Below are 27,669 nucleotides of genomic sequence, written 5' to 3' on the forward strand. Positions count from 1 at the left end.
GAGAGGGAGAGGGAGAGGGAGAGGGAGAGGGAGAGGGAGAGGGAGAGAGAGAGAGAGAGAGAGAGAGAGAGAGAGAGAGAGAAGACCCAGAGAGCTGAGGCAACATTTTGGACTATATAGGGAAGAGGTTCTGGGAAGGGAGGCCAGCCCCTGGGCTGGAAAGTTCACAGTTGGGGCCAGAGTATGCCAGGTAGGGATTGAGGGATGCTGGGAGAACCTGGAGGCCAGGTCTGATTTGATGGGTAAAATATCCACCTCAGTCCCTTGTCCTGAAACCAAACACTCACCTGGAGTTTTCTCAGAGCCTTCAGGGGTCTCTGGATTTTGAGGCGTCTCTGTGTCCTGGTTGCTTTTAGAGTCCTCTGTGGACTGAGTGGACACGGATGCCCTGGAGGTCTTTGGAGTCCTCCTGTCAGGATCAGCCTTCTGCTGCTGTAACCACTCATCCTTGTAGCCGTTGCTGATAAGTTTGGAAAAGTTTGTGGGTGAACCGGTTTTTGGACCAGGCCTTAAAGAGAGACATGTAAATGTTAAACATGAGCACAAAGATTAATTTTAAAAGGAAAAACAGAAGCAGAAGTCAAGAACTTAACTTGTGAGAGAACACTGGTGCTGAGCTCTGCCCCCTCCCCTCCTCACCCTCCCCCATCCCCTTCCCCCCTCTCAGTCTCTGTGAATCTCTCACCTGTCAGTCTCTTTCCCCATTTCAAACATAAAAATGGTCTCCATACATCCCTTATGCACCAGTGATACCATATTTAGCCCAGTTTCCCAAACTTTTTTTTTCTTATTAGCCTCTAAGAACACCTGTTTCACACAAGGAAGTCATAGAAAATACCACCTCCCCCATATTAACAATGGATGACTTAGGACAGTTGCTCCTGTTTTAATGACCTCATTCCCCACTGCACGACTCTCCTGTCTCCTGTCATCTGTCACCTGTTTCAGCTCACAGATCCTATCATAACTGACACCAGAGAGTGGCAGGGTGGTAGTGTGAGCCTTGCAGTCAGGCAGGTGCAAGCACACCCTCGTCCCCTTCCAAACCACAGGTTTCAGACTCATGAATCATCTTAATAAGGATTTTCCCAATGGCTCCCTCCCCATCTGTCACAATGTCATTAGTGTGATTGTTTTCCCCAGTGGATGGGAAGCTGTTTGAAGGCTCAGTCAGCAATTAATGACATTTGTTTTCTCCTAAACTAGACTTCTAGCAAACAAGGCGACACAGTGGCCTCCAGAATTTCTTTTCTTCAGCTGGAAGACCAACAGGTGTCAGCATACTTAGGGGAACCCCAGTTGAAAGCAGAGCCAGAGTGCTTGCACTCAAGACAGAGACCCCAGGCTCTGATGACAGTAAGTTTCAGGATTGAGTATGTGAACAGGAACACACAGCCACAAACCACATGCTTATACCACAAAACAGGATGCAGGAGACCAGACACATGAACAAAGGGTCAAATTGATGCTAAGTAAGAAACAGAAGTGCAACCAGGTTCTCAGGCCAGGCTGGGCAGGGTTCTGTGGGCAAGGTAGGCAGGTGCTGCCATTGGCAAAGCTGTCTCTGGATAGGACTGGGGCAGGTCAGTGGGTGCTACCAGTTCATAGCTGCCAATTGGGTAAAGGACAGAAAATCAACCTAAATTTCATACAAACAGCATTCACTCTCGTAATTTGGACACTTACATAGGAGGCAATGACAGTCTGTTCCTTTCAGGGTCTTTGTGGCTAACTGGGGTCCCTGCTTTGCTGGGATTCTTGGAATTAATAGCTGGCAGTTTCACCTGTGTGAAGAAATGCAAATCTGTGAGTTAAGAGTAGAAGGAAGGTTTCCAAGAGCAGTAGATATACCAGTTCTAGCCTTTCAGTATGGTCACAGGCTGTTACAATAAAGTCAAATCAAATGATCGCTAATTCAGCCGGATGGCTAGGGAAAGGGATAGTGTGTGCTTCAAAAACAGTTGCTGTGTTTAAACAAAGAGGTTACCTGTTCAGGAGGGGAACAGTGGGATTCCAGATATCCCGGGGGATCTTAATGGAAGGGTCCAGCAGCCCATAACAATGGAAATGCCAGTATAGTGAGGCTTACAGGTGTTGTAGATTGCCCTGGTGCTGTTTGTATTTTGATGCTAATTCTGCATCCTCAAGAGGGGTTGCCCCGAAAAGTTACACATGGAATCATGTACTCAGATGATTCCATGTGAACCTTCTCCCCATTTTAACTAGTCAATAAAGATGGCAGAAGCCAATCGCTGGGAGAAGGATAAGGTGGGATTTCCAGGTCCCAGGAGGAAGAGGAGGAGAGAGAGAGGAAGAGGGATTTGGATGAGGCTGTGGAATGGGTAGGAAGTAGCAGACATGTAACGCTTGGGGACCGATAGTTTGTAGCCTCCTCAGGCCTGGCTAAGAAGGATGGGGCAAAATATTCTTCCCCATTGAGTAATCTGGCTAGTTTTCAATATAAAGGCTGCCTGGTGTTTTCCATCTATGGTGACTCAGGTGGGCCAGAGAAAGGGCACTGACTTGGGTGGTTGTTAGAGGCTTGTCGAAGCTAGCCTTGGTAGCTGGGTGAGATAGCCCATGCCAGAACTGGGAAAGGAGCATGCGTACATTTTAAAATTACATACAACATACAAGAACTTTGTAATAGTCACCAAGAACTGGAAACAACAATAAAAAATACCCGCGAAGGAAGGAATAAATAAACAAACAGTACCTGCTCTACAAAACTACGTTACTCAACAAACAAAGGGACTGGGTTCTGATACATGGTACCCCACACAGCAGAAGCAGGCTGAAGGGTAGGGTCTATGGTCACTCACTCCATGTCACTGACTTGATACTCTAGAAAGTAAAAAGCTCTAAAGACTCCAACTGGTTTGGGTTTTGTTGCTGTGATTAAACACCATGACCAAAAGTAACTTCATTTCATAATTCTCAGGTCACACTTCATTCCTGAGGGACAGCAGGACAGGAACTCAAGGCAGGAACCTGGGGGCAGGAACTAAAGCAAAGGCCAAGGGGGAAGACTGCTTTCTGCTTTCTCCCTATGGCTTGCTGAGCCTGCATTCGTATATAACCTGGGACCACCCTCCCAGGGGTGGCACCACCCACCATTGGTCTGGGCTCTTCTACACCTGTCATTAATCAAGAGCATGTCCCATAACATTGCCTACAGGCCAATCTCATGGAGGCATTTTCTTAATTGAAGTCCCTTCTTTCAGACACCCCTGGCTTGTGGCAAGCTGACAAAAAGCCCAACAGGTAGGTGTGAGATGTAAAAGGGATCAGTGACTGCTAGAGAAGGGGTGACAAAGGGGCTGAGAAATCTTAGAGGTGACAGAACTTCTCTGTACCTCAGCATCTCTGGTGTTTACATGAGGTATGTATATGTCAAAACATGCAGATCAGTACTGTATAGCAAGTGAACTGTGTTCTGTATAAATGGCCTCACTTGAAAGATGAAAAGAAATCACCACACAGAACACTGACACATCTGTCCTAAGGACAGGTGTCTATAACAGGCTGAATGACAGCCAAGACAGGAACAGAATGCTTAAAGGGTATCCCATCCTCTCCTAGGGCGGAGATGGCAGGTCTCTGAGAGGCAGGGAACCTATGGCAGCAGGACAGACGGGGCAGAGTGGCACACCGAAGGCAAGGACAATAACCAAGTGTTGAAATGATATTCATATTAAAGTCCTTACTATGTATGTGCCCTGTGGTTTTGCAAGATTTGAGAAGAGAGAAACTCCCCAAATTCAGCAGAATAGACACTTAGGGGAGCTTTATGGCCAGTGTGGTGAAGAGGGGCACTCCGTCCCCAGGGCAACCAGGGCCCTCCCTACTGTGACTTTTCCTGAGTTTCTTAACACTTCAGCTAGTGCACAGTCAGTTGGTATCTATAATTCTGCCTTCCTTAGCATCGAGAAGGTGGAGGACAGGCTAGCTTCAGGCATTTCTGCAGTCAGCAGAATTCTGTGTGAGTGATAACTACATGAATAACTCAGACAAATGTTACAGTGGGGCAGCATCTTGCATTTTACATTTTCTCCAGCTATGTGCTGGAAACCCTGGTTAACAGCCAAGCCTTCTGTTTGATGCTCAAGGTTCAGTTTCACACAATTAGCCACTTATGGATCATGTGGAAACAGGTCTGGTCCTTAGTAGAGTCCTTTAGCCGTGCTCATAGGAGCAACCCAAAGTCTGAGTTACAGTTGGACACTGGGGCATTGTGTAGAACAAACACTGCAGCCAACTGGTGTTCAACTATGAAGTCTGCAAATGAGCTGAAGCCATCCTCTTTCCCCCAAGACTTCAAGAAACTAGGTTCAGTAAATCCAAGACACTCTGGTCTCCTTGCTGCTCACATGGCAATGGTGCCCACTCTCATTCTTAGACTTAAAACACCACTGCCATTTTAAATATAAATGCCTTCTCCTCAGTTATAAATCCTAATGTCTCAAGTGCTAAAAATTCACTTCCAACCTGGGTACTAGCAGCAATATAGAGCCCCTAGAAGTGTGTAGGCTTGACTATGTTCTCATGGGCCCTACAAAGAATACTGGTGGACAGATCCCAACCCGTTGGTCCTCCTGACTTCTTTCTGGGATTCCCAGTTGCTCAGATAGGTCAAGTCTTCTGAAAAGGCTTCACCTTGCAGGCCTGTTAAGATCTCACTGACAAAACACTATTGGGCATCTCTGTGCCAAAGAAAGTACTCCCTCTTTCCTTCCCATTATTATCATCAAGGAGTACTGTGGGTAATCTGGATTTAAATAGGATAAAAATATCCAGAAGCAGGATATTGAGCACATATAAACACATCCCTGCTCTACATGTTAGATATGAAGTGTTAGGTCATTTCTCCCCCAAGATTACCATTAACTGCTTAGACACCTGATAGTAAAAAGCAATCTTACTTATGAAGTCAATATACTCTGGAAGAAAAAGAAAGAAAACATGGCTGCTTGCCTCTTAGTAGCCCCAAACTTAAAACAGGGCCCAGAGCACAGAACTCAGAACAAAGAACAGAGAACACAGAGCACAGAGCTCAAAACAAAGAACACAGAGCACAAAGTACTGAGCTCAGAGCGTGGAGCACGGAGCAGGGAACACAGAACTCAGATCGTAGAGCACAGAGCTCAGAGCTCAGAGAACAGAGCAGGGAACCAAGGCTGCAGGCCTTCCTGAGACAGCAGCAGCACCCCCTAAATTATTCACGGAGTCACAAAAGCAAAGCAGGTGTGGATGATGGAAGGGATGGATGATAGATGCCCACTCGCCATCCCAGTTACCTTTCTCTTCACATTTTCAAGTTCCTCAGCCTCTCTTTGCCAAATTGTTTTCCTGTCAAAGTCAAAGGGGCCTTGTCTGGACTCATAGCTACCATTGGCCTGATCAGGGTTGAACTCTTCATACACCATGTAATCTGGAATGGAGACCACAGGGACTCTGCAAGGATGGACAGGACAAGTTATTGCCTGGCACTTGGAACCATATCACACTCTCTCTCCTCTTTCCCCTCATTCTTCCCTGCTCCCTCCTTCTAGCCTCTCCCTCCTTTTTCATTTTCTCCCTCTTCTTTCTCCTGCCTCCACCCCCTTTTTTCTTCATCCTTCTCGCTTCTGTGTCCTCTGTCTCTTTGAAGACCTAGGTAGACCAGTCCCTTCTCCTACTGAGTAAACAAATCAGACATTGTCCAAGCTCAGTATCCACAGAACAACAAAAGAAATCATAGGGTGGCATGCTGAAGTATGAGCTTATAAAACAGATAAAGCATAATTGGTTCTTGTAGCCTAGTATTTACTATTTTGTTACCTTTAAAGAGATAAGTACCCACCAAACGTTTACCATTTACTATCATCAAGGTTAATAACAACCTGCTGCTCTGTTAAATGGCCAGCGTTAATGTGGGTATGTAAGCATGCAACTGGCCTTCCCAGAATGCATTGGGAAGTGTCAGCTGCAGAGTCTCTTGTTGTTCCTTGCCTGCCTTGTTATAGATAGATAGATAGATAGATAGATAGATAGATAGATAGATAGATATTCTTTGTCTCTGTCTCTGTCTGTTTCTCTTCCTGTTTCTCTCCCTGTCTCTCTGTCTCTGCCTATCTGGCAGTCTGTCTTCCTGTCTCTGTCTCTCTGGCTGTCTGTCTCTGTCTTTTCCTGATTCCGTTTCTCTTCTGAACTTAGCAGAAACTCTTTTTAAAAAAACAAAAACATAAAATAGGGTTTCACTACATAGCCCTCACTGGCCTGGAACTCAATATGTAAATCAGGCTAGCCTTAAACTCAACCTTAACCTCACAAAGATTTTCCTGCCTCTGCCTCTCTAGTGCAGGGAGTAAAGCTGTGTGCCACAAACCGGGACTATGAACTATTCATTGTAAAAACAAGGTAGAGATTCAATATCTACTTTCCACAGGTATACAAAAGCATTATGTGTTCTTTTTATTATATGTTTTAAAAACAAAAACTAAACCAGGCTAGTGGTGGCCACCTTTTGTCTCAGCAGAACCTGGGAGACAGAGACAAAGATTATGAGCTTGAGGTTGGCCTGGGCCTCACATCCCCCTAGCCCCAAAAGAGTGTAGGATTTGTTTACAGAAAAAAAAACCCAACAGAACATATAATAAAATACAAAAACAACCAAAACAAAAGGAACCAGAATCCTGAAGGGAAAACTACATGAAAAAGCCCACATGGTGCCTGGGAAAAGACACTGCCTAGCAGCAGGGAAGTATGCCTGCATTGATCCAGTCTGTCAAGAAAAACAATGGAAAACAAAAAGCAAGTCTTTAAAATGCAGAAAAGTAAATCCTAAAAGTATTTCTGATGCTTCCTCTCAAACCAAAAGAGGAATCTGAAGGGAGTTTGTATGGCTACAGGTAACAACTGATAGACATTGTAACAGGATAGGGGGCCATGACTCTCCCCCGCTGTGACTGTCTTAGAGACTGAAAGGAGTGTATGGTGTATGTAACACCTTTCATCTACAGTAAGAAGCAAGCTTGGGGGCAGACAGCTCTGTGACAGGAAGACACAGTTGTGGCCCAGGGGACAAAGGATAAAAACCTAAGGCTACTGGCTAATAAGTAGCCAAAAGAACCTCATTCTGAGAGGACACAGCTCTGTGTCTCCTTGACTCTAGTTTCCTGTCAACTTATGCTACAAATAGCGCACACTTTCAGGCAGTAGTAAATATTCCTAATTTTCCAATTCAAACTGAGACTTTTCAAATTGTTCTTATTACATTTTTATTTGTTTGTGCTCAGCCACACATGTGCCATGGTGGGCATGTGGAGGTCAAAGTACAAACTGAGGTAGCAGCTCTTGCCTTCTATGTGGGTCCTGGGAATTAAACTCAGCTTGTCAGGCCTGTCAGCATGCATCTTTATCTGCTGAACCATTTTTCTGGCACCGTTTATATACATATACGTGTATGTCTACATACACGTATATTATATACAGAGATATGTAGATAGAGATAGGTTGATTGATATATGATAGACAAAAATGTCAGAGACTCAGAGATACTCACTCTCGCTGGTGAGATGTTGGAGGCTTGCTGTGGTGAATATACCAGTCTGGCAGGGAGTAGGCTACTGGGGAACCTTGCCTGGTTCCAGGGGTAAAGTGCTTCAGCAAATCTCAAAGAGAAAGGGACACAGTTATGAGTGGTTGGTCCTTCTCCCCATGTAGGGCATGTGGCATTACCAAAGCTCTACACTGGGAGCTAATGCCATCTTCCCTAGGGTAGCCTCTACACAGGCTGAGAGCTGAGCATCCTGCTTGACACTAAGACAGAGATATCCCTCATGCACCCTGCACCTTTCATGCCCTCTCCTCTTGTGGATGCAAATAGCTCCTGGTCCAGAGCTGGCATCAGTGCCAGTTACCATTGACGCTCCCCTCAAGGGCTCATCTCTCTACTTCTGAGGTCCCCAGGGGCTGTGAGCCATGTCCCTCAGCCTTCAGCTACCTCCATGCTCCTCTCCATCCTATGGCAGTCCAACCATCTTGATCCACCACTGTGGGTCTGCTCCCCCACCCCACTGCTGTTTTCTAGAGAACTTGCCCTCTTCCCTCCAGGTTCCCAGGTCAGAAGCCCCAGGTGGAGCTATACAGACTGGTACCCAGCACAGGCTTTTTCCCAACTGGTTCCTCACTCCCGATGCCTTTCTTCCTCTCATCCCTCCTTCCTCCTGCCAACCAGTATCTAAGACTAGTGCTGGCAAGAACTAGTTTTGCCAGGTAATTCCAACAGCAAAATAGCCCATAGCCATGGTAGCAGCAGAAAATGTACTGACTGGATCCTCTTTGTGAGAAATCTTTAACTTTCCATTTGAAGCTTTAAAGTCCTTCTGCTGTTAAGATTTTCAAACTTAGAGAAAACTTCGAGCACAGTGTAAGCTCTTCTCCACTCCTAACCCAGGCTCGACATGCATAGCCATTTTCTTTCTTCTCTCTCCACATCCTCCACTGGTAGCCCCATCATTACCAGTCTCTGTTGAGCGGTATGTTGCAGGCATGCTTGTCCCATCATCCTCTGCGCCTTAGCTGCTGCTCTTACAAGCTGGCCCTCGCATGATCACGGCACAGTGAAGACACTGTCACTGTGTCAATGATGGCCTCCATCAGAGTGTGCTAGTCTCTTAGAACCAAGAGCAAGGAGGTGGATCTTACAAAGGGATGCTTTGATCTTGCCCCTGTATGTCCCTGGTTGAGTCAACCAAGTGGTATGGTCTAGGTTTAGAATGCTCGAGCGCAGACTTGGCCACTATGTCGCCTATGACATTCAGTGTAGGGACAGTGACAGCCAGAGGGAAGGAAGGAAAACTTTAGTCTCTCTCAGTATTGGGTGCTCCAAAGCCTGGCTGAGACATCTGGGATGTGGCCCCTTTACTCTCTGACCAGTAATTTCCATTAAACTCAATATATCTTCCTTGTTACAAAAGCCGATTTTTATCAAAGATTATACATACCTAACCTCCATAATGAACTCACATTTCTAAAACCAAAGCACATAGATAGCACTGTTATATTTAATGTGGAGAATGTTAGAAACAACACCCCCATTTCTGCTCACAAAGCCACTCAGTGCACAGGGCTTACCAGGTCTGCCACCTTGCTTAGCCAATTTCACATACTCCGAGTCTGTTTCTTTTATCCAGTATCTCCGAGCACGGGGCAAATTCACATTTGGGGAGTCTCTCAAGTCACTGAGCCCTGGGATCTGGGATGCTGGTGGGGCACCCACGGGCTTCTCAGAACGCTTCACAGGTAGGTGGTAATACCAATCTAGACAGGAGGAAGACCAGCACACTGTTAGATAGGTACAAGGAGACACCTGATCAAGAGGCCCTATACTGTGTGCCAGTCTTATCTCTGTGGTTATAACACTGTCAGAGCAGCACATATCACGGAGTATACAAGCAAGAAAAGAATTGCCTGCCCTGGAGCATATGTGACAAATCAGGACACCACCAGAATGACCTATAAGATGGTTAACTTTCCAGAGGCCCCAAGTATATCAGCCACTAAGGCAAATAGAAAGAATATCACCTCCTTCCTGTCCTCTTGGCCCAGGTCTCCTCCCAAAGCTGAGGGCTTAGCCAATTCCATTGTTGTAGCAGTTCCAGGAGCTATCAAAAACCCCTGTGTCTGTCTTCTTTCCTCCTTCTAGCTCTCCTTCCTTCTCCTCCCTCCCTCTTGCCCTCCATACCCCAGAAAAAATATTTAGCTGTATTTCTGGGAACGTCGGGAGACGTGCAAACCTGAATAAATACTGAATTATTTAAACCAGTATGGTAAACCAGATATTGACCAGGATTTGATAACCTTCACATATTAAAATGCTAATATTTGAATTCGGTTACAGACACACAATCTGATCAAACTTGTTTGTCACTTTTACAAGAGCATAAGGAAGTAGGCCAGGGTGTGGTCCAAGAAGCCTCACTTGCCTAACAGCTGTGTGGGAAGCAAACACCTGCCTCCCATACCCTCCAACAGCCAACCCTGTATTCCCATGACAGCCCAGCTGCACACAAGAACAATGCTGGAGGCTATACTGGGCAGTGGGAAGCAACAGACGCTTAGATGTATCCTGAGAGGGGAATTCAGCAGGCCAGAGCAATCACCTTTATGCAAGCACAAGAGTTCAATGATTCTCCTTGGGAAAGACTGGGGGCAGGGGGATGGTAAATGTAGATTGTGACTTCTATCCTGAACAGAAGACTAGAGGACAGATCGCAGGAAGCAAGGACAGGGATGTGAACAGCTTGGCCTTCCTCTCTCCTTTCTCCCCAGAGTGACATAAGCCCTTTGCAGAAAGAGGGAAGAGTTGGGCCTCACTCAGTGAAATGATGAGGCTCTCTAGACTTGGAGCTGATGGCATACAAGAGGAGACTCTCCAGACTGACTTAGAACATCCACAAACTCACTGGAGACACAGCAGGAATGTCTATCAAGGGGCAGAGGGATTAGCAGAGTCTCTCTCTCACACACCACACACACACACACACGCACACACACACACACACACACAACATCCACTCCACACATGCACACATGCACAAGGTCAGAAGAATCTGGTCATATACAAGTCTACATCAGACATCAACCAGATGCCAAAATAAAAAGAAGACAACACTAACACATCTATGAAAAAGTTGAGAAACAGAAGTTTGACATTCAGAGTCAAACACAATGCCTAGTCTTTTGTGGTAGCGTGATGGCAGACATTAGTGTACTTAACTTGACTCAGCCACAGTATCCAGACTTTGTACAGATGTTATTCAAGTTGCTTTTGTGAAAGTACTTTTAATTATCACTCGAAGCAGAGGTCTTAAGTGTAAAGCAGATGATTCTCTACAACAGAGTGAGAACCACTCAGCTGAATCTTAAGAAAAATGAAGGACGAAGGAATCCTGACTCCAGACAGACTTTGAACTTGATCTGCAACCTCGGTTCTCCCCCTGGTCTCCAACTTGCCCTGAAGATTCTGTACTTAATGGGCCTCACAAACAAGCAAGCCAATGTGTAAAAGAGCTCTCTCTCTCCTTTTGCAGGTAGGTGGGAAAGGTAGTTAAGCTGCTCACAGAGTTAGGGCACAGGGAGACAAACAACAAATAAGCCAACGTACACATAGAATCAAGTTGCTGCTCTCTGAAGCCACATGCTCAGACTGCCAGTTTCTTCTTAGAAATAAAGCTAGGATCACTGACTAAGAGCGAAGGATGTTTCACTGGAAGCATTTATGTCTAAAGGATGTTCATCATCAGAACCAACATGATCCAGTTTCAAAGACCCGCACAAAGGACTTCAGAGCAATAAGAATCAGAATTCAGTGGCTGTTTGTGGGGCAAGCTTAGCTCCATGTTTCTTCTTTTACAGGAAAACCTTTGGTTCTTGCTTTATTTTTTTCCTCTGGGATTTGATTACTAATTAATCCACAGAGAAAAGTGTATCTTCTGCCACCTCATTACTACAAGCTTTGGATAGGCACTGAAGACGCCAAGGCATTCATAAATGTGCACACAGGGACAACTCAGAGATGGAGGGCCCTGATTAGTAAAGACAAACTGGTACCTAGCACACACATGTAGCAGGTTAAGAGGACACAGAAGTATCTTTTTAGTTTTTATCATTGCAGATGGCTTGTACCTGTGTGACACCAGATGAACCACAGACTAGCTGCTTTTCTCTGTCCAGCTTCCTTCTTAATGCTGTGCCTTTATTCTCACTTATTTTCTGAATAAGGAAACAGAAGGCATAACACACACACACACACATACACACACACACACACACACACACGAGCACAGGCTTCTTTAGGCTGTACAGCCTAAAGAAAAGGCCACTTGGCAGGCATACTCACTCCAAGGGCAACTTACTTCAAAGTCAGCATGCCTCATTTTCCTGGTCTGTAAATGGGGTGATAATTTCTGGTTAGGGGTTTCTGAAGTTAAATGTGCGAGTGTACATAGGATTTGCTGAATACACCTGTCTATGTCGTGCTTCACAGAAATGAGATTACTTCCTGAGGACACAGAAAGGTCTCAGGATGGTTACAGAGCCTGGGATGGGATAAGAACTGGCCAGGTCTTCTTAACTCTATTTATCCCACCCCAGTTCTCAGCTGGCTGTCATCAACAATCACATGGGCTAGCTAGCATGCATGTAGCATGTGCAAGATCACACTCCTTTCTTCTGTGCAGGTGACATGGCTCAAACTGGTCTCCCAGACGAGCACCAGGCTTTTTTTTTTTTTTCTCCCTCTGTCTCCAGCTCTTCTCTGGACACAGAGGAAAAACACAAGAGAAAAGTAGTGTCAGGAGAAAAACAGTGTCAGGAAATGTTTTCCTTCCCCATTCGGCTTCAAAACTGATGCGCGCAACCCACGAACCTTCACTGGATTCAGCTTTCCCGGATCCAGATATGGAAGCAGAAAACATTTGTCTTGGTTGGGACCTAAATTAGGAGCAAAAGTTAGGAAGTCGAGGATATTCCTGATGCGTTCTGTCAAAAATGAGACTATCTTAGGCTACACCCCGTGCCAAGACGCGGGAGTTATGAGACCTAATTTGCTACAAAATGAATTTCAATGGGCTCCTACCTTCTGTAGCTCTGCATGCAAAGGTCCTGGCTTCAACCCCAGCACGGAATCGACAAAAGCAGGAGCACCTACCCTTCCTGCTTTTACCATCCCACCCCTTCCATCCATGCTCACTCACCACAGGGAGCGTAGCGGTAAGAGGTGCCCTGCACCTCCTTGCTGGTGTTCCTCATGGCCTGGTGCTAAGAGCAAGTCCTCGTCGGGAAGAGAAAGGTGCTTCTAAACCTGGGTTCTCTGGTTATCTGGGCGCTGCCAACCCGCCCGATGGGAGCAGAGTCTGCAGGGGCAAAGTCAGCGAGCTTGTGGTTCCACCCGCTTCCAGTTGACACACCTGCAGACGCCTCACGCCCAGAAGCTGTCACGTCCACTGCGGTCACACGGCAGCACCGTGTCCACGCTGGACACCCAGCAGGGGCACATGAGACAGAATATACAGCCAGAGCACATTCAGTGAGTACACCATAGGGGATCCGGCAAGCGGCAAGCGGGTAGACAGCACGGGGCACGTTAAGCGGGGTAAACAGCAAGGGCACGTGCGCGCAGGGTAGACAACAGGAATATATTAAGTGTCCTATAGGTTATCAAGGGCCGCAGGGTTTGGCAGGCGCCGAGGTCACTGTTAGACTCCCGGCTCTCCGGATCTGGGATTTACAGCCCCTGTAGCTGAAGTTCGTACCAAGAGGGCTGGCTCCAAGACCGACTCCAAACTCTTAGAGAGACGCAGAAACACAGGAGCACGCGTCTCCATGGCAACGGCCGGGCGGCCAACCAGCGTGTGTGGCGCGTGTGCTCGAAGCCAATGGGAGCAAAGTGAAAACGTCTGTCAACCGCCCTCTGCCTCCACCTTAGGAGGTGGGGCTGGTTATGAGGGCGGAGCCATGGCTAAATACTCCTACAACTGTGACCCTTCTCTGAGGTCTCTACAGGAACTCTGGTAACTTCAATTCGGCAAGAGTTATTTGTTTCTTCTTTAAAAAAAAAAAAAAAAAAAAAAAAAAAAGGAAAAAAACTGGGCAGGCTGACAAAGGCTTGTAATCCGAGCACCTGGGATGCCCAGGCAGGAAGAAGAGTCGCTTATGAGTCGCTTAAATGCATTAAAGAAACACTGATGAACACGTGAGAAATTCAGAAAATATACAGTTCTGCAAACTGGGTCAATACTTAAATTATCGCATAAAATACTCTTCATGTCTTATTTTCGAAGAATATTTTATATATATATTTTTTAAGCCAATACATCGTTGTTTTAGAAAGCTCTTAACCCTCCATCTACAGCAAGGAGTTTGGAGCTACAAACTGCTGCCGTGCTAATCCTGAAGGCTTCACATCACTCTGATCAAATAATGGACATAACAACTCACTTTCCATTCCTGCAAGAGTGAAGAATAATTGTAAGAGCCATCTCAGAAATTCTGTAGGCAGCTGGGCTGTAAGTAGCATGGATTCCTCTTGCTAACTTTTTCTTTAAAATTAAAGCCTTTTTGAAATGGTGGGTATTTGACAATTTGAAATAACTGACCTGTTTTTGTTACACAAGTAAAGCCTTGGAAATCTAGCAGAAGTCAGATAATGTACAGCTGAGTGAGGAGTGGTGTGTGTGTGTGTTTGTGTGTGTGTGTGTGTGTGCGTGCACTCATGCGCGTTTAGCATTTAGCCCCTGGTTGTGTTCCATCCAGCTCTAGCATATGACTGATCTCAGCTATTCAGTTTGCCCGGTGACATAGTCATCAGAGCTCTATACTTAACAGCATGCGTGCTCCACGGTCTGGAGGCACTCAGCTTATCCATACACACAAGTGCTTCCATTCCTGGAAGTCACGACATCACCTGACCAGAGGGTCATGATATCAAGAGAGTTTATTTTTAAAAATAGCTGATTGTAGTGCCTGGAGCTTGGTGACTAGAGCATGTCTTTCTGATTCTCCATTCTAATAGAAGAATTTGGCACCCTCCCCAGATGAACTCAGAAGCTGAGTGATGACAGAGGGTGCTAATGCTTGAGAAGACAGCTTTGACCTTCGCTCTATTACTAAAGTGAAGGAATTTGCAGGTGCCATATCAGTAAGACTCTAGGCACATGCAAATGAGAACAGCTCAAGAGTAATTTGTACTGAATGACTTCTCAATGTCTTCTAATGTTTTCTAAGCTTCTTCCCTTGTGCCCCAGTCACAGAATGGCTTCAGGCTTTAGAGGTACGGGCTATCCCTTGTCATGCAATCTCAGATTGTACTTGTAGAATCTAATTTTGCTGGTAGATAGATGTAGATATTTCCTGCTTATGGGCATTTTGAGAAAAGAGAAAAGTGTATTAGTATGTGTGCAAATTCCAAAGTTCCAAAGCCTTCTGGCATTCCTTCCTTCCCAGTCTCTGCTGGCTCACTCTCATTGAATGCAACTGAGGACTTAACAGCTCTTCAATTCCTTGGTACCAACTAGTGCCCTCCTAGGGAGCTAAAAAGCCTACATACAAGCCACTTCCCAGCCCTTGGTTCCTGCTGCAGGCTCCAGCTGTTCCTTTCATCAGGCAATACGCTAGTACATTCCATTTTCACAAACCAAGATGTTTTATTTCTATCACCCTCTGTTCAGTGATAATTGACCTACTTTAAAGGTGAAACACTTTCTTTTGACATACATTTACATTGTGTAACAGTTTTGGTTGTCAGCCTCATCAGAAAAACAGGGGCATCTTGTCTGTAGCATCCAGAGAAACCCGCTTTCTGTAAGCACTTTCTACAGTGTTCTGCAGGGTGTGTTGAAGTCTTTCTGTTTAGATCAAGACTGTTAACAAGAAAAATGGGACATTATGATCTTTCTCAACTTTTTGAGGTAGGACTGACAAACATTTTATATATGTTTAGTTATAGGATATGGCATTAAATATATTTGTACATTGTGAAATGGTTACCCCAACTAAACTCATTACCATACCCATAGCCCCACACTTGTCCATGTATGTAGTGGGGAAGGAACACTTACCTTTACCGTCTCGACAGATTTTGGGGTTAGCTCTAGTCATGTGCTGCAGGCTGGCTCCCAATGCTTCACATCTTAGCGCTGAGATGCTGAGATGTTTGACAGGCTCTCTGAAGTTCTTGTTTCGCTCACCTCTCAGCTTCTGGTAATTAGCATTTTGCTGCTTCTATAAATATGAGGTTTTGCGTTTCACATACAAAGCCACAGAATAGGCTCTGTGTCTGGCTCATTCCACTTAGAAAATTGTCCACTGGGTTTATTTACACTGTCACATATGACTTGATTTCCTACTTTCTATGGCTGTCTGTGTATAAGCCTCTCTCTCTCTCTCTCTCTCTCTCTCTCTCTCTCTCTCTCTCTCCCTCCCTCCCTCCCTCCCCACAACCATGTGTGTGTGTGTGTATGTGTGTGTGTGTGTGTATGTGTTCTTTTACAGCCACATGCTGTGATTTTTTTCTCATCTTTTCTTATTTGAGTTTTCCTTTTATGTGTGGTAGCTGTGAAGCCCACAGAAAACACTGTAGTTAAAATGGCCTACTTTACACAGACAATTTCAACAACATGCACAACCACACTTTCGTTTTCTCTGACATCTTTTTTTTATATTAATGCTGTATTTTGAATCTTATTTATAACAAGGTATGGTGGTTATGGTCCTTCTATCTTCTAGTTTGTGTACTTCAGTTACATTGACTGTCTGCCACCCTTCTTGTGTTACTGCATTGGAAGTTTGATTACAAATGTTTTCCAGTGAGTTTTATGCTTGCATGCTGGCACCTAGCTCCCTGCAATTTAAACTTGAGTATTCACCTGTGTTTCTTACAAGTTCACTCTTATACTTCATCATCAGTGACCAGAGGCAATGACCAGAGGGCTGCATTGTTTCTGACAATGTGTTTATCTCACTTATCTCTTTTTAAATTTTTTTAGATTTCATATGTGTATTAGTATTTTACCTACATGTATATAAGTGTACCACATACATGAAGAAGCCCACAGCGGCTAGAACAGTGATTCTCAACCTTCACAATGCTGTGACCCTTTAATACAGTTCCTCATGTGGTAGTGACCCCTCCTAACCATAACATTATTTTTGTTGCTACTTCATAACTGTAATGTTGCTACAGCTATGAATCATAATGTGAATATCTGATATGCAAGATATCTGATATCACATATCAAAGGGACCGGAAACCCACAGGTTGAGAACTAATTGGGTTAGAAAAAGGTGTTGGATTCCTTGGAATTGGAATTAGACAGTTCCTACTGAACCCAGGTATTTTGCAAGAGCAGCAGGTGTTCTTAACTGCTGAAAGGTCTCTCCAGTCCCTATATCAGCTATTTTTGAGGGACAGATTCTCCAGCTTTGCTTGAGTGACAGCTTTCGTTTTTTGCTTTTTGTTTTTGTTTTTGTTTTTTTTTTTCAGAATTCTGAGCTCATCATTTTCCCCCTCTCTAGTTATTGTTGAAAGTCTGTGGTACAGGACAGGAATTTTTTTTTATTGCTTTTAATTTTTTTTTTTTTGGTCTTTCGATATTTGGTTGCCATATCTCTAGGTTGTATTTTGAGGTTCAAATTTGGAAGCATCACAAATCTAAATGTCCCAATTCCTGCCAAGATACAGGACATTACCAATCAGTATTTATTTAAATAATCTGTCTGTCTCTGTTTCCTTTCTGCTTTGGAGCTCTCATTGTGTCCGTATTCACATTTGTGCTGTCATATGTTAGATGTTAAGGTTTTGTACACGTCGTTCTTTTAGCACCTGGAACTGAATCCCTTCAAATGGACTATCTTTTTCCTTCTAATTTACTTTTTCAGTTTTAATTTTCATTCATTATTATTAGCGTGAATGAGTGTGATTCCACAGGCCACATCATGTGTGTAGAGAACAGAGGACAATCTTAGGAAGTCAATTTTCTCTTTCCACCCTGCCAGGCTCCCACGATCTAAATCAGGTCCTGGGGCTTGCAAGGCAAGAGTTTTCACCCACTGAGACATCTTGCTGGGCCTCAAGTGGAGCATCTGTGACTTGATGCTGCTTTCTTCGTGTGACTGAATCCGTTGCTGAGTCTCTCTATGGGAAACTTCAGTCACAAGTGTAACTTTGGACCAAGGCTTTCTGGTCACTTGGTATTTTGTTCCTGTTTTATTTAATATCTTCTTGTTTTCCCTGTGTTGTTTTTCTGATTTTTGTCTCATTGTCTGTGTTCTCTGGCATTTCACTAAGTTTCTTTAAATTCATTATTTGTATTACTTTTTAATCGGACAACTTGTAGATCTTGATTTCTTTGAGGCTGTTTACTTGAACTTTATTTTTGGATGAGATCGTGTTTGCCTGATTCTTTGTCATCCATGTAGACTTGTATGGTATTCATGCCTCTGAGGTAGCAATCACTTTCCCAGTCTTTACAGACTGATTTTAGCCAGTAAAGACTGCACCCTGTTGTGTCTTTATCTGATAGAAATGCATCTAGGGCAAGTCTTAATCAAACAACTTGACAGCTGCTGGGCCTTCAGTTGTATAACCAGTTGCTAGAGGCTAACGTATGCCTTGCATCTAGGTGGGTTCAAATGTTTCCAGTGCATTGATCAGTGGAATTGGCACTGTAGTGAATCAAGTTCAAGGTTCACAGTGGTGTCTTCAGATACAGGTCTGTTATCTGGTACACGAGCAGATACAGGTCCTGCAGGGTCAAGAGAGAGTTTGGCTCTTTTACAAAGCAAGTCCCTGAATAGCCATTTCTGTCACTTAGGCACAAGTGAGAAAGGCTGGAAACCAAATCATAAAAGCTTTGGAGCCCACAGTGAGGACTAAAGTCAGCAGGCCTGCCTCTAGAGGGTAAGACGAGGTTCTTGGGTGAGTGGCTCTTGGACCTCTGCTCACAGACTGGAGTGACAGACATGTATCAGGATCTTCCATGGGATCAAGATCAGTGGGACTTTCTCTTGGGAGATAGTCAGGCATTTCTCTTGCTGTATATCTGGACAGACCAGATCACGGCTAAAGCATTCTAGGGCTGTGTTACAGAGTAGATTCAAAATCTGCGATTGGATGCTTGATATGACTGCCCCAGGCCAAGATGATGGATGTGTCTCCTCTACAATCCCTGTGTGGCCAGAGCTATCTGTGATTATTTCCAGAAAGTGTGGCTTGGGTGAGGAGCTCTTATTTGATCCCAGATGACTTTTGTGTTCACAGGTGAAACTGAGGACAGTGTATGTGCAATCAAGTCTAAAGTGGGAAAAGCTGTTTCTGGGTCTTTAGCTGGGGCCATAGTAATTCTGCCATTGGGCAGAATGAGTCTTCCCTCTCACAATGTCCCTCCTCAGTCCAGGGTTCTACGGGTATCTCAAAACTTCACACCCAGATCCCAAAGCTAGTATGGAAGCACCATTATCTATCTATAGTGTCCACCTACACCACAGGCTTTGCGGATATAGAAGGGCAGTGGTCCTCTTCTTGAGTCATCTTGTCATCACCAGTCCAAAAACTTCAAATTCTAAAATGTATATAACAAGAGGCCATTGAAAGTTGGGTAAAATAATTGTTACCCTAGAGTTGCATGGTCCAAATAAACCAGGTTACTCTGTCATGCAGCAATTCTGTCTCTAGATGTGTAACCAAAGTGTGCTCTGGTGTACATGCAGTAACAGGCAGTAAACACAGTTCATATCACTGAAAACAAATTAATAATACATCTATGGGAAATGGACATATGAACCTCTGCATAATAAAATACTATAGAGCAGGTGAAATGACTGAACTGTGTTAATATATCTCAGAGCCTATGAAATTGAAACAAAATACAGTAGACTATCTTTTATTAACATATAAATATATGTATTAATAAATATAACATTATTTGTGGACACTTTTAAAATATATGAAAATACAAAATTAATTTTCAAGTTACTTATCTACAGAGGAAATGAGAGGAGTGAGACTAGGGGATTTGGCTCTTCCATTGTGTTTCTGATATCTTTGAGTATTGAAATGAACTCAACAAAGCATCCAGATATTCTGTAGCAAAGCAGTAGGCACGTAAAACATCTTTACATTCTTCTTTAGGTTTGAAATCTGGTACAGTAAGACATGGGAAACAGACACACAGGCAGGCTTATGCACGAGCAGCCCCTGCATGGGTGTGGCCACCTGTTAGCCATTGTGAGTTGTCACCAAGAATGATGCAATAGTGACTCACTGGACTTTTCAAACTTTGTTTGCTCCCAGTTTGGATCTTGGACAAGAAGTATCTGTAAGAAGATATATATCAAAAATCTTATGTATGGTTTTCTGTTCTTCATAAAATCGAGATGAGAAAACAAATGATGTTCTCCGTGCTATGAGCTCTTTGTAACTTGTGGGAAGAAAATGAGTGAAAAACCAGAGGAAGGATGAACAGCCCTCTCAGGATTGCTCTGAAGAATCCAGCAGTGCCTCAAATGTTAATGTCCTACTGTCAGGGCAAGAACTCCCAAACATGAATTTGTGTCACTTTGCAGAATGATTTCCTTTTTGATCTTGGAGACAGGCCCTCACACCATAACACAGGATGATCTTAAGTTATGGCAATTCTCAGGCCCTAAATGCTGGGATTATAGGCACATACCAGCATCCTGGGCTGAGATCTAATGCTTATTGTGTACACTAGTGGCCTCTCTACCTGTAAAATAACCCAACAAGTATTCTTACTTCTTGGAGAAAATTGTTTCCAGTTTCCTCTGAAGCTTCCAACCACAGTACTTCCTGTGGTACACTGACCATTTGCTATTGAATATTGAGTAATAACAGCGGACAAGGGGAAAGGATTAAGACAGAGGAGTCATGTTTTTTGAAAGAATGAACCTTGGCAGTGGTCACAAACCACACAGATGACATGTTCTGTGGTCACGGGTTCATCCAGGCTCTGGGCTATCCAGAGCTTAGCCAGGCTTTGCACACTAGGTCAGAGTGGTGTTTACTGCACCCTTGGCTTAGAATGAAGAACCTGGGGGTTGATGTACATTCTGAGCTAAAAGTGATGCGTCCTCTGGTAAGAACACAGTTCCCATAAGGAAAGGGAGCCCTGTCTGGTGGGTGAGCCAAATCTGCTGCCCCTACTGGGGGAGGCTGAACACGCTGTAATAGCCACCATTAGAAACAGAAAGAGAGCACCTGCACAGAAGCAATGCTGCCCATTATAAAAACAGACTGCTGCAGAGTGACCTTATTTGAGAAGAGCAGGCTTGAAAATCACAGTAATGATGCACACTTGCCCTAAGTGGCAGAATCCCACAGGCTACGTGAAGGCACAGAAAGAATTTTACAAAGCAGAGCCTAACAGCCAATTTTTCTAGTTAAAAAAAAAAAGGAATCTTTTTTTTTTAAATACGGTAGTGCAGTCATTTTGATTTAATTTAGCCCACTAGGGCTGTGATTATTGCCTGAACAACACTCTCTAGAGAGTAAAGTCTCCTTCATACTGTGGTTTCAAGAAATGCTATCTCGGAGGGAAAGGGAGGAGAAACTCTCCTCTTAGTTGTGTTTAGCACTGGCTAAGTTCTACCCTTGAACCCTGGCTGTGGCTCAGCATGATCATTAGAGAGAGTCAAGCTGCTTAGGTACTGTATCCAGGGAATTTAAGTTTCTCTTTGTGAGCTGTGGTTCACAAAGCCCAGTTGACATCATACTTGTTGAGGTGGTTTGGTGAGAGACTCACTTCTGACACCCTTTGGCCAATTAACTTGCAATGTAAGTAATCTGTTCACTGACTGTTGAACATAATAGTAAAGGAGTAAATTTTAAAGAAACGAGGGTGTCAAAATATAGATTACATCACTTCTGGATGAGGTCACACCCTCTTAGACCTTCTTTAGAACTCTGGCTTTCAGTTGATGGAGTCTAGTTCAGAGCCAAGAGATGAAAAGCTGAGAGTCACATTGTGGAATGATGTGACATGCTGGGACAGGTATCACTGGTCTTTCTGAAATTCTGACGCAAGGCTTCTGTAGCATCTACTTGCTGCCTACAAGTAACAAATGATCCATCACCATCTGGTCTTTCTAACTCTTAAGGATCAAATTTTTAGCCTGGCAACATGTCAATCGGCTTTGGTATCCTTTCTTTCCATCAGAATTTTTTCTTTAAGGTTCAACTTGGGAAGTTGGGGTAAGGCACTTGCTACTCTTAAGAATGGTAAGCTACAACCCACACAACAGTGTGGAGGTTCTCAAACATAGTGCCGAGAGAGGATAGGCAGATGGAGCTATCCACATATGCCCATTCACAGAAGTACGAAACTAGACATACCTCATGAGCAGGGAGAAAGCTCGGACAAGAACCACTTTGAGAGTAGAAGTTGTAAGTCCAAGAGAGCTTGTTGATATATTTGATGGATTTGTCTCTTGGGCCATGGTCAAAAGCCAGAAGTTGGTAGACTAAAATGACATGGATTTTCCTCAGAGTTTGGGAGCCAAGGAAGCTCAAAATCAAGGCTTCAGCAGACTATGGTTCTGCTTGTCACAAAGACAGTGACCTTCTCACCATGTCTACCAATCCTATCATTTAAGGACAAGTCTGGTGAATTCATTTAACATCAGTCACTTGTCGTTTAGCAAATTTATCAATCTTGACTTCTAGAAAAACTTTGTTTGCTTACAAGCCTTTAAAAACCATAAGTAGAAACCCAACAGTATCTCAGTCACATGTGTGGAGGAATGTAAATGTATCTGCACATATACCACCATGAAAATTACTTTCTGTCAGTTTCAAAGATCACAGACCAGAAAGAAGTTCACGGAATTAATCTAGAGCAGTCAGGAGTGAGATAAATCAAGTTTGTTTTCTTGGGTGTACTGACTGAAGTCCAAGTTAAAAGTTAATAGCAATGGATTATTACATTGTTGAATTCTTAATGTTCTTCGTCATTCGTAGGTTAACTCGATCATGGAAGATTATCCTAAGTACAGTGTTTACATCAATTTTCCTTCTTGTTGGTAAGCCTTAGCGGGAATGGTTCTTAAACTGATTCGCACACTGTGTGGTAAGAGAGCTCAGTGGACGGATGTATGCTGGATACATTGGGAGTCACCTACACATTCTTCAAGCTTCTTTTTCCTTTCATGCCCCACTTTAAAAGTAATATAAGCTCTTCTTAGATGATTTGGGGAATTATCTTTCTGTAAGTATTTCAGTTTATTTTTTTAATTTAAAATAGATTTGTCTAATATAATTTTCTTCTGATTACAGTTTCCCCTCCCCGAACTCCTTCGAGATCCTCCCCACCTCCCCTCTTTTCAAACTCCATGCCCTATCGATCTCTAGTTAGAAAGCAAATAGGTATAAAATAAAGATAATAATAATAAAGAATAAAAATAAAATAAGCCAGAGAGGAAAAAACAAACAAAAGAAATAGAAAAACAAAGAAAATGCATGAGAAACATAGATGCAGAGACACACATGTTTATACACAGGAATCTCATAAAACCACAAAACTGGAAGTCATAATATACATGCAAAGGAACACAGAAGTTGCACAGACATTAATCCCTAATATGAGTAACCAGACAGTGGTAGTACATGCCTTTAATACCAGCACTCGGAGTCAGAGTCAGGCAGTTCTCTGCGAGTTCTAGGCCAGCCTGGTCTACAAAGTGAGTTTAAGGATAGCCAGGGCTACACAGAAAACTTTACCTTGAAAAACAAAACAAAACAAAACAAAACAAACAAACAAACAAGCAAGCAAAAGAATCCTTAATATGGAACCAGTGAAATGACTCAGATGCTTTAAGGGCCCTGTTGCCAAAACTGACAACCTGAGTTTGGTCTCTGGGTTCACAAAGTGGGAAGAGAAACTGACTCCATCAAATTGTCTTCTGACTTCTACATACATGCCATGGCACATGCACACTCACCCCCCAACATATGTAGAAGGTAGGTAGGTAAGTAGGTAGATAGATAGATAGATAGATAGACAGATAGTATAAGGAGGAAAGAATTCCCAATATGCTTCCCATAAAAATATCTGATATTTTACATTTTCTAAATTTGAGTGACTCAGCTTAGGGATTTTTTTCAATTGTTAAAATCTTTTATTCACATATTAATTATATATAATAATATGTTTCATCATGGTCTGTTAATATATGCATATGCTGTTTAGTTATACTTATTTTACATCTTAATTATTTTGAGAATTTCATAAATTCATAATGAAATGTGACCACATCTTTCTCCCACTTCCCCTCTCTATCTCTCTCATGCCCCACCCCCAATTTTATGACTTGTGATTTGAAAACCACTAAGTCCAATTAGTACAGCCCATATGCAAATAGGTGTGGGCCCATCCTACCACAAGATGCATAGGAAACCTACCAGTCCTCAAAACAGAATGATCTTCCCTCCCCTATCTACTATCCACTTCCAATATAGCAAGTGGTGAAGCCAGTGGATTGTCTACCTCATCAATGCCAGAGTTTGGGTTGTCTTGATCTTGTGTAGGTCTTGTACAGGTAATCATAACCTCAGTGAGTTCTCGGATGCAATCGTCATGTCCAGAAGACTGCTAGCCGTTCACAGTGTTCCTCTCAATCCTACAGCTCTATACTTGCTACCTCTTCTTCTTCAACATTCCCTGAGCCTTTGTGGGATTTACACATATATTGAGGTTCTGATCACTCAGTCTCATATTCTCATTCTTGCTTGATCAATTAACCATTTCTTCATTGACTGCCGTTGATTGCAGAAAGAAACGTCTCTTAGCATGGTTAACATCAGCCCAGGTGTATGGGGATAAGCAAAAATATTTAGAAGGTATTTTGACAGCATGACTATTTAAGTAATAGCTTTTCCCCCAGAATCCATGACCTCCCCAGCCATGAACTTTTGACTAGGATAATAGGACCGGGTATTTCCTCTTGTAGGCAGGTCTCAGATTCAGTGAGAAAGTGGTTAGTTACCTTACCTCATAGTTGTCATGCTACTGTTGCTCCAGTAAGCACATCTTGCCTGTCTGGCAGGCTAGTACTGCATGGTCTCAGTGTTTCCTTCAAGGGCATGCTTCCAATGACCTAGCCACCTACTAAGCCATACCTTTTCAACAGTCTACCACCTCCTGTACTGCCAAGTTGAAGATCAAGCCTTTGATACATTAGCCTTTGGGCTATACTTGTACAACTATGCCATCATCTTTTAAAGATATACATTTTAGTCCTTATAATGGATATAAACTGCTTCTCTGTACCTCCTAATTTCAAGCTGGCCAACTTGCCAATGGATATACTGGTTCAGCTTTAAACATCAATGCATATACATCTCAGAATTAAATGGCCACTGGTCTTATTCTCCATTAAGTTGAAATGATAATTCAGTGCTATTGGGTGTACCATGTCAAGCAGTCTATTTTCTTTATTGAGGTACTGCATGTATTGCTGCTCCTAAAGGAAACTCTTTGTATCCCAAACCAGTAGCTTCCTGTTTTCTCTCTCTCTCTTCACCACAAGCCTGCATCCTGCCTCTTTACGTAGCTAAAACATGCAACAAAATGGCAGTTTTCTTGTATGTTTGCTTTTATTAATCCTAATGTTTGAAGGGTCATCCTTGCTTTAGAGTATATCAGGGGTTTTTGTTCATTTATATGGTTTTAAAATGCATTTGTCCATTGATGGACACTTAGACTATATACCTTAAGTCTTAAGACTTACACCTTTTGGGTCTTAAGGTTAGTGCAGCTGTAAAAATGTGCATCTGTGTCTGTTTGATTCTGTCTTATCAAATACTAGTAGTGGAGATGCCAGGAAAGAAGTGGTGGTGGTTTTTCACTGTGGGCACCCCACTCTTCATTCCCACCAGCAATGTGTGGGGAGTCTGACTTTCTCTACCTTGTCACCATCCCTTACCATTTTCCTATTTCACTAGAGTCATATTGGTAACTACAGACTGGTCATTGTGGTTTCGACATGCATTTTCCTAGTGACTAATTTGTATGCGTTTAATGGCTCTGGGTATGTGTTGTCTAGAGACTTGTCTATTTGTCTTTTGTTCATTTTTTCCCTTACTTGTCCATCTCAGACATTTGATTTTAAAATGCTTTCTTTCATTGTGAACACTGTCTTTTCATTTTTCACTTTATCCTTTGGTTCATAAATGTTTATAATTTTGATGACATTTTGTCAAGAAATACATTGCAAAATCCCAACAGTGAAGATTTGCTGATTTCTTCTGGTAGTCCTGTGGTCTTAGCAATTACATTCATGTCACTGGCCCATTTTGTGGTCATGTGGTACAGAATTCAATTCCAGATTCATTCTTTTTTTTTTTTTTTTTTGATTTTTCAAGATAGGGTTTCTCTGTGTAGCCCTGGCTGTCCTGGAACTCACTATGTAGACCAGGCTGGCCTCGAACTCAGAAATCCATCTGCCTCTGCCTCCCAAGTGCTGGGATTAAAGGCGTGCGCCACCATCGCCCAGCTTCCAGATTCATTCTTTAGCACCTCAGTATCCATTTGGATCAGCACCATTTGCTGAAGAGATAATTCGTCTTAGATCCTGACAAAAGTTCAACTGGCCAATGATACATGTTTTCCCATTGTCTCAGAAACCTGATGGTCTGCCAGTATCTGAGATTGCTTTGAATATGTAAATAGATTTGGGAAGTATTTCCATTTTAATAATAATGGTAAATGATCTAATTAATGGGCATAGGCTTAAGGATTGTCTTTCTAGTAACATAGTTCTTTTAGTACTGTACACACGCACACACATGCACACGCACATGCACACGCACCCCTGTGTTGGTTCATTGCTGTTTTCCAGGGCTGGGATCAAACCCAGAGCAATATATATGTTAAGCAATCTATCTACAACTGTGGAGGCCAGAAGAGGGCATTATATCCCCTGTAACTAAAGTAAAGGATGGTTGTGAGCTGCCGTGTAGATGCTGGGAGTTAAACCTGGATCCTCTAGAAGAGCAGCTAGTATTCTTGACTGCTGTGCCATCTCTCCAGGCCCTGGCTTGGATCCTTTATCCCCCTTCCTGAGTCTCCAAAGTGCTAGGATTACATGTATGTGCCACCACTTTTGACTTGGAGCATTTGGCCTATTTACATTTAAATTAATTACCCACAAGAAAAGATTTCCTTCTGCCATTTCACTATTTTTCCTCTATGTCTTCTACCCTCTTGGTTCTAATTTCTTCTGTTACCACCCTCCTGTGTGCTGAATTGGTTGTAACATAGTTTTTGAAAATTCTTCTCAGACATGTTAAATATTTTTCTAGTGGCTACCACAGAAATTACAACAGCCAAAACTGATAACAAAATGGTTTGATAGCAAATTAGCTTATAAATCGTGCAAATACCCAGTTACCCATCAATATGGATTTATTGTTAGTTTTCTGTGCTTATATTTTAAATCACTTAAGAAATTAAACCTGACTTACCACACCTGTTATAGTCTGAATAGAAACTTTTCCCCACAGGCTCATGTTTGAACACTTAGTCTCCAGCTGGTAGGACTCTTCTGGGAGGTTATTAAACATTTGGAATATGCAGCTAGTAGATACAGAATACTGGGGTTGGTGTGAGAGTTATCACTTGGTCCTGCTCTGGGCCAAGAACTTTTCTTTCTTTCCTTTTTCTTTCTGATCTAGTATGATGTGAACAAGCCATGCCACGAGCTCCCATTATCATGTGTGATGCCACTGTAGTGGTCACACCTTCCCTACTGTAGTGGCCACACCTTCCCTACTGTAGTGGTCACACCTTCCCTACTGTAGTGGTCACACCTTCCCTACTGTGGTAGATGGCGGCCTCTAAAACAGAGCCAAAATAAATGTCTCTTCCTGTAAGTTACTTTTGTTGGGTTCTTCTGTCCCAGTGATAAGAAAAGTAATTAACACACTGACTAATATTATTATAATTCTGCCTTTTATATTTGTTACCTGAACAGGACATCTTAGTTTTTTCATATGCCATTGAACTGCCTCACAGAATGTCCTTTTGTTTAGTCTAAAAATAGCAACTAGCTCAACAGATCCTCAGGATTTGTTTGAGTATCCCTCTCCTTCTCCTTGCCCCATCCCTTCCTTCC

General features: G+C 43.2%; 2 protein-coding genes across 4 annotated transcripts in view; one reads left to right on the plus strand and one right to left on the minus strand.

The window, feature by feature from the left end:
* The window catches only part of CUNH7orf57 (chromosome unknown C7orf57 homolog), a 20,103-nt gene extending 6,829 nt beyond the window's left edge, over positions 1–13,274 (minus strand). The window contains exons 1-6 of the mRNA XM_028778404.1: positions 12,741–13,274; positions 9,118–9,303; positions 7,544–7,652; positions 5,298–5,454; positions 1,687–1,784; positions 288–508 (exon numbers count right to left, since the gene is read on the minus strand). Coding sequence (XP_028634237.1) covers positions 288–508; positions 1,687–1,784; positions 5,298–5,454; positions 7,544–7,652; positions 9,118–9,303; positions 12,741–12,795 — 826 coding nt within the window. The 5' untranslated portion in view covers positions 12,796–13,274. The remainder of the gene's footprint in view (positions 1–287; positions 509–1,686; positions 1,785–5,297; positions 5,455–7,543; positions 7,653–9,117; positions 9,304–12,740) is intronic.
* Sun3 (Sad1 and UNC84 domain containing 3) overlaps positions 12,950–27,669 on the plus strand; it is a 30,630-nt gene continuing 15,910 nt past the window's right edge. Inside the window, exons 1-2 of one of the 3 annotated variants that reach the window (XM_028778378.1) lie at positions 21,301–21,334; positions 22,517–22,578. In XM_028778378.1, the coding sequence (XP_028634211.1) occupies positions 21,333–21,334; positions 22,517–22,578 (64 nt within the window). In that variant the 5' untranslated portion in view covers positions 21,301–21,332. Of the gene's footprint in view, positions 13,073–21,300; positions 21,335–22,516; positions 22,579–27,669 lie in introns of those variants that run through there. The other 2 variants (XM_028778387.1, XM_028778392.1) reach the window with 2 other exon arrangements.

Source organism: Grammomys surdaster, unplaced genomic scaffold, assembly GCF_004785775.1.
Source record: "Grammomys surdaster isolate TR1022 unplaced genomic scaffold, NIH_TR_1.0 67, whole genome shotgun sequence".
NCBI classification, from domain to species: domain Eukaryota; kingdom Metazoa; phylum Chordata; class Mammalia; order Rodentia; family Muridae; genus Grammomys; species Grammomys surdaster.